The sequence below is a fragment of the Parathielavia appendiculata genome (genome assembly GCF_033297405.1).
Source record: "Parathielavia appendiculata strain CBS 731.68 unplaced genomic scaffold N657scaffold_2, whole genome shotgun sequence".
NCBI lineage: Eukaryota > Fungi > Ascomycota > Sordariomycetes > Sordariales > Chaetomiaceae > Parathielavia > Parathielavia appendiculata.
The window spans coordinates 1,252,305-1,259,490 of NW_026944221.1; the positions used below are offsets into that span (position 1 = coordinate 1,252,305).

Genomic DNA, 7,186 nt, shown 5'->3' on the forward strand with positions numbered 1-7,186 from the left:
CAGCGATGGCTTGAACAAACGCCAGCCGCGCAAAGCGAGCAAGCAGCCGCGACCAGATAAGCAACGCCGGTGACAGGTCGGATGTGCGCGTCTATCAAGCACACACCGGCCATGTCTTCCATCCGGCAGAACACCTTTCGGAACCACGGCCGTGAGCCGGGCTAAGCGTGGTCCAGGTGCAACTCTGAGGCGTGGATAGGTCGATGCGTTGCCGTCTCTTCTACCCACGCAACCTTGTTTGCCGGTGGCCCTGTCCGGCCACGGCGCATTTTAGCTTCACCTGCTCCAAAGCGCAGCGAGCGGCACAGTTGTCCACAGACGAGCTTCAGAAATGCTGTAGCCTAAGAGCAGCCACGGCCGTTACGCCCCCCGCCGCTCCCTCGGCCTCGCGCGTGTTTTTTTTTTATTTGTTTGGTTTTTCTTTGCTTGTAGACTAGTAGAGGGGGATCCAATCAGCCAATGCTGTACAGGCCATGAGAAGAGACAACCGCCGCAGCAGAAAGCACCCAAGCGGGCGAGGCGAGAAGGGACTTATTCACTGTAACGGGGAGGTCGTTACTGATGTCGCAGGTCCATATACCAAGACTAACAAACCTCTTGCCGCCTCGGGGATACCACTGCTACACCGCACACACCATGCCTCGATGGTTTGTTGGGTCAGGCAGGGAAGGGGGGGTGCGGGCTTACCATACCTTGTGAGTGGTCTTGACCACCCCCGTTGCATTGCCAGTTCAAGTTCATGGTCCGTTCCACCCCTGTAGCCGGCCTTTTCTCATTTTGTCCACTTGCCGCAGGAGAAGCATGTTCCTGGCCAGCGATGTACATTCTATTCACCCCAGCTAAGGTAACGGTGCTCTTTTGCCTTGACCAGGGGCCACCCCATGCACCGCGACCACCATGGCATTGTGGGGTGTACTGCCTCATCGACTTATAAGCCCCTAGCTCATCCAGACCCCTTCTCCATGATCTCTGAGGCTGAGGGTGCATCTGAAGTTCGGGCGACCCAAAGATAGATCATCGCCGTCGTCGAAATCTGTCTACCTGATCTCCATCTTCACTTCATATAGACCTTCGCGCACCTTGGTCAGCAAGCTTGCCGGCCTCGTCAAGCAGTCACACGTATGTACCTGTTCCATCATCCGCGCAGCACCATCCTACATGTGCACCACCTCCAACATGAAGATGGACTCGACCTACTCAAGTCACGACTTCGACATTTACTCACGCACTCCCAGACCGAGGACAGATAGTGGAGTGTCTACGACAGAAGGACTTCTCCAGAGCCTGCAGCTTACCGCGACGACATCCTTCGAGACGGCATCGTACACCACCAGCAGACCTTCGTCCTCCCGCGGCCTCGCCTCGCCCGCCTACCCAAGTTCGCGCCTCTCCCACTCACCGGGCTACTTGTCCACCCGTCTTCCTCAGCACCAAGATTCCTTCCCGTCTCTGCCATCTGAACCCACCGTCTCCGGCGCGGGGTGGTTTGAGCCGGATCAATCACGGACCCAGGGCGCGCCACTGCTCCGGCTTGAACCTGCAAAAGACGAGCTCGGAGCCTCGGCATCATCGCCTCCGATCCCATCGACCGAGACGGAAGCTATGAGGTGCATTCCCCGTCCGATCCCCTGTGGGTGTTTCCCATTTCTGCGGCTGCTGACCTTGGTGACAGTACCGTGGCCCTCTCATACGACCCGGCATTTAACATGGGCACCAGACCATCCTTTGCCTGGCCAGGTACACCACGCCGCATTGATTTTCGCCCACAGTCATGCGAGTTCGCCTGCTTACCAGTCGTGACAGTGATGGATTCAGGGACTGGCCTCCTTCCTCCTGAGCTCGGTCCGTACGGGTCGGATGCCAGTTTTACGCCGTCTAGCGAGTCGAGATCGGTCACAGCAAGCCCTCCCAGGACAACGCTCACCGCGGAACAGCGGGAGTTGAAACGACAGAGGGACCAGGCCCGCCACAACTCTAAATTGCAAGCGCGCGGGCGCAGGACAGACAGCGCTTCTTCTTCGGTCTATTCGCCGCCCATGACCATAGCCGACCTGACGACTGGTGCCTCGAGCATGCCCGTGTACACGACCGCACCATCTCAGATCTCGCTTCTTACAGAACCTTCGGCACCGCAATACTTGCCGCCGTTTTCGCCGCCGCTGCAAGACCAGAACCAGGCCAGCATGTTCAACAGCCACTATCCTTCTCAGTCTTACCTGCCCGACTACGGCTATCCGCCATCAACCGGCCCGAGCCTGCCGTCGCACTATGGGTATGTCACAGGCCGACGACAGCCATCAAAGTCCTTAATATTAACTCTCTGCAGTCGGCCACTTGTCCCCGAGCCGAACCTTGGGATGTACCCCGTGGCCCCGGTTATCCCCCAAGGGCCGTCCGACACAGCTGGGCAAGTCAGAGTGGTACACAGCCGGCCAAAACCACAGTGTTGGGAGCACGGGTGCAACGGGCGGCAATTCTCAACCTTCAGCAACCTCCTCAGGCACCAGCGGGAGAAGTCTGGGCAAGCGGCCAAGGCGACATGTCCAAACTGCGGGGCAGAGTTTACGCGGACGACGGCCAGGAACGGCCACTTACTACACGACAAGTGCAAGAAGAAGAACGCTGGCAACTAAGGGGCCATGGGGCCTCCAACGAAACGCGAACCCGAGCTCCAGCTTCAACCTCAAAGTGCCACCAGATCAGAGGCACGACGCCGTTTTATTGCAACCCAAGACAACGATATTGCAACTCATTCTAGATATATACTTTTCTCTGCGCTTGGGTTCTTTTCAGGCGTCGTACAAAATATAAGCATGGGGAGTTTCAGACCATAGGGATGTCTTTCGTTATTGATGAGGGGGTGTACTTACTTTGCTTGGGGACCTGTCACTAGAAGGGACTTCAGGACTTTACGTCTGGAAAGGGAAGGAAATACCACGCGCATATAGGGCGAGAGTGCCCTTCGTTCCATTTTCATCACTTCTACCATAGCGTTATGGCATTGGGAACAGGATGGTTGGGATAAATATCCCTTTACTGGCAGTTATATTCATTGACACCACAAGAGTGAAATATCGTGGCCCTGCGAGTTTCACATCGCTCTACGACTCGGTTCTGACCCCAGGTCTACTTGAATGTGATAGTTTGTGACCTGGCGGCTGTTCTTGCATGCAGGCATTAAGCTTAGCTCCTTCCGCTGGTCTTGGGACTCGGGGACCCCCCAAGATGATCTTGCCAGACCTTAACACACGTCCACCGTACGGACGGACGGAAGCCAGATCTCTAAAAGTCGCTCCCAAGCTGCGGGAGCCGCGGAGGAAAGGGGGTCACACCCCTTCCCCGCCACGTTCCGAGCTTGTTGTGGCAACTTCCCCAGGTAAGATGGGGAACCCCAATGCCCGAGCTACCCGAGCACCACTTATCCCATCACAGAAACTCACGAGTCAGAACAACAGTTCCAAGCACCTTTGGAGCTGCTGGTTCTGGCCCTTCGCGATGTCTGCGGGGACACTTCCAGTCCTGATGCTCAACTTGTCTCGGCAGGGGGCCCAATCCTACGGCAAGCCAAACCAACAGCCAAGAATGCCCTCTCTGACCGCTCAGGATAGGCACCGCAGGTGCATTGCTTGATGCTCAAGTCTGAATTGAAGCCTTGCCTCGTGTCCTGGGCCAGCCATTGGCAGTCACCTTCGGTGCAGAGTCTGTATCCAGACGCCAGGCGCTTATGTCCTGCAGGTCCCCGGCCAACAAGCGCGACCATGCTCGAACTACTGGCATTCACACCAACCACATAGATCAGAGACGTAACGCAGCATCATGCATATGGCGGTAAGTCCAGCATGTTGTTCCCGATGTCGGCTCGTGGTTGGTCAGACTGACAACTGACCTAACGTATCTCCCAAGGCAAAGACAACCAACAACCCCCCCGTCAAGGACAGAGCGATGCACGCCCCCTTTCTCAGCAGTCATGTGAATCGAGTCCTGCTGCGAAGAGACGCTCACACTACAATGCTCTGCTGAGACTGGATCTCTCATCGGATCCCCCAACCTGCCTTTACTGCAAGAAACAACAACCGCGGGCTAGAACTGCTACACGGGTCAATGGCCCGTTCGAGAACCGCGTCACCCGATATTGCCATCTCCATGCGCCGCATGCTATTGACTCTGTCCGGTCTCAAATTGTTACAGTCGACATGAATCATACAGGGAGTTGGCGACGTCACTCTCATCTTGACCCCGCGTCCAGCTCAATGTCGTGATTGATGGCCCCTCCACTCCCGCTATTTTGAGCAACATGGGCTCGATGGCATAGCCCTCGCCGATGCCATGTGGTAGCATAGGTACTTTATTCCAAACTGGATGTGATGTGGCCATATGGGGGCTGGAACAAACATCGAGTTAAAGGCAAACACCCAGCGTTCAACATGGAGTGACGTTGAGGATTGACAACAAGGCCGAGGAGGCGCCTCAGCCGAGGAGGCTCAGGAGGAGCCGCATCGTCGGGGTTCAGGTCGCATTCGCCAAATGGCCGTTTAGAGAATGCTGTTGACTGAAATCCAGCACTTGATTTTCGACGTTATTCGGAGACTTGCGTTTCAAAACATTGTCGCTTCATTTCCCCATTCCATGGGAGCTCGAGATTTGAGACACAGCCTCACTGGAAATAGCTGGTCTTGGCGCAGACATGACCACCAGAGCTCAAACTCCGTATGTTGATGCTAGAGAGAATCAGGCACCCAATTGCATTCCGTGACAGTGCCATGAATATTGAAACTGTACCTCATTGAAGCGATGCATTGCAACGGTGCCAAGTCGGCGACCATCTTTCATTGCAACGGGCAATGCCGAAGTTGAACCCCGACCGCCGACCGGACTCCCGGAACGATTGCATCGGGGACTTCGGATTTCGACGAAGCGGGTAACCGAGCTCTTACAGCGCTGGCGGTCATCCTAAGATAGTTCTTCGAACTCTTCGGCTGATGCTGCCCGAGGACATGAAAATTATAATCGTTTGAAACCGCAAAAATTGGGCTCAATATCGCAAGATTATTCTCTTTGGGACTGGTGCGCACGACCTCAACGGCGACGCGGCGTTTGAGCTCAGGCTCTTGACCGGGATGCGCTCAGACCATCGCCCGGAGGACATCCCGCTGTGCCGTGGCTGCCCCGACATTCACAAGCAGCTGCCGATCTCATTCGCGCCTCTTCGCCTGGGGCCGTTGCACAACAGGGAACAGCGATGCTCACGTCGGGCCCGGATCTGGATCCGCGTGGAGCTGTGGAATTAGCCTTATCGGGTTTGCTGTGTCCATCCTGATTCATGATCGTACAAAACAGACTTTGCTCCATCATGTTACAGAATATTCACACCCTATGCTATGCATCGGGGCCTTCACCTCGGCAGAAGAATATTTACAAGCAACCTCACGTTCTTTCCCTTGCAGGGTCGCACCAACTCAGCCGTTACGGCAGGGCGAGCCCCATAATTGGCGGGTTTTGTTTCGCTGCGACCACCCCTTCCCGGGTCATGCCCAGCCAGCCGGCCTTCCCGGTGACAAGGACTTGGATCATTGGATTGGGTATGGATGCAGTGGCACAAATCTTTCGGCTGAGAAGAATGTGGAAAGCAAAATGAGATAGTTACACGCCGGTTTGTCTCCACGCTTGGCCGACCAACACAATCAGACGGATTCTTCTGATTGGCAAGGGAACGACACCAACGCGTTCTCGAACAGCTGCCCACAGAGCAAGACGTCATGAGTGGAAAAGATTCCGCTGCTGCAGCGGAACAAGACCCAACGGCTGCTGGAGCTGCATGCGCCGTGCAGCAGACCCACTACTTGGTAAGCTCCAGCCGATGAGTGTGACCAAGGATTTTGTACGGATCTCTAGAAATTGACCGGTACGGATACAGAACATGGTATGGCCACGATTGCAACGATTTCCTCCAGATTCTTGACAGGTAACGTTACTATGAACGTTACGGAGATTGAATCCCTGTGCCGCAGTAATTACTGTGTAAGAATAGAAGGGATCTCACTAACGTTAGCGTCCAGCAAAGACGCTAACGATGTGACGCTGTACGCAGCAAACACTACTGCGGAGTTAGGGCTGTCTGCTAGCGCTCGGCACCACCGCCGTCGATCCCGGACCTCGCGGCATCTTCTCGGAGCCGAACTCGAGCCCGTGAGATCGGCGATACGCGTGGTGACAGGGGAGAAGACGACACTGTTTTTAAACAGAGACCCCCCTCACTTGGACTGAATCGACGGCCATGTGATAGTCGGCAGCAAAGCTTTACTAGGCAGCACCAAATGTCCCCCATCATTTAGTCTGCGCCGCCGAACGCACTCTTTCTATTCGAAATAATAGAATTACAAGCTAAACCTCGCGGCAACAACAGCAACATCTACGACTAATAATTTGCGCACAGCCTCGATGGACAACTTCCCCACGACGCGGGGGAAAGGGTAAGCTTTGGCCGGCAGCAAACTTGAAACACGCAATTGCAACGGCAAAGTGCTACGCAAGAGACCGGTGCTCTTTGAAGAGAGAGAGTTCTACGCCGCAGCGTGGCCTCCGCAAGATGGCACGTCAAACGACGGGAAGGCCAACACTGTTCGTTTTAAGGAGTATCGGGTCCACGCGGTTTGCTTGAGCTGTGCCTTTTCGCTGACATGGCCGACGGGCTGTGCTACATCCTCCACCTCATGTCACGAATGGCAGAGATTGAGGGGTTATTGGGATGTAAATGGAATGTGGTCAAGACTCGAGTTGAACGACTGAGCCGTTGCACTGAGACAAAGACACTCCGGACCCGCCGGCAGGCCGTTGTGGGTGTACACAGCACGTGTAGAGCTGGGACGAGGGGCGTTGTTGAGGGACAGTTGAAGATGTCCCGTCAACTTTACCATAGCATACCCTTGCTTGCTTGATCAAGGAAGTGGACGCCGAGCAGGCGGAGCAAGGGCCGGAAGATCGGGCTATTTCAAAGCGAAAGTTCCTCGGTCGATGCTACGCATATGCACCGAACCAATAGACTGGGAATTGGGAAGGTTGGACAACGAATCTGCCCATGTACTGCCAGTCGCTTCCTCACAACTGCAAGCGAGGCAAACGTGATGCCATCGACTACACAGGATCTCCGCTGAGGTAAGCTGAGCTATAGAAAAAGGGGATGGTAGTT

At 55.2% G+C, this 7,186-nt stretch overlaps 1 protein-coding gene across 1 annotated transcript; it reads left to right on the top strand.

Moving 5' to 3' along the window:
- Nucleotides 1-1,182: 1,182 nt before the first annotated feature.
- On the top strand, nt 1,183-2,633 carry N657DRAFT_653419 (uncharacterized protein; the record flags this gene model as incomplete). Its single annotated transcript, XM_062794399.1, has 2 exons — nt 1,183-1,607; nt 1,673-2,633. 2 exons carry the CDS (start codon nt 1,183-1,185, stop codon nt 2,631-2,633), a joined length of 1,386 nt encoding a protein of 461 aa, XP_062650869.1.
- Between the last annotated feature and the right edge of the window lie 4,553 nt (nt 2,634-7,186).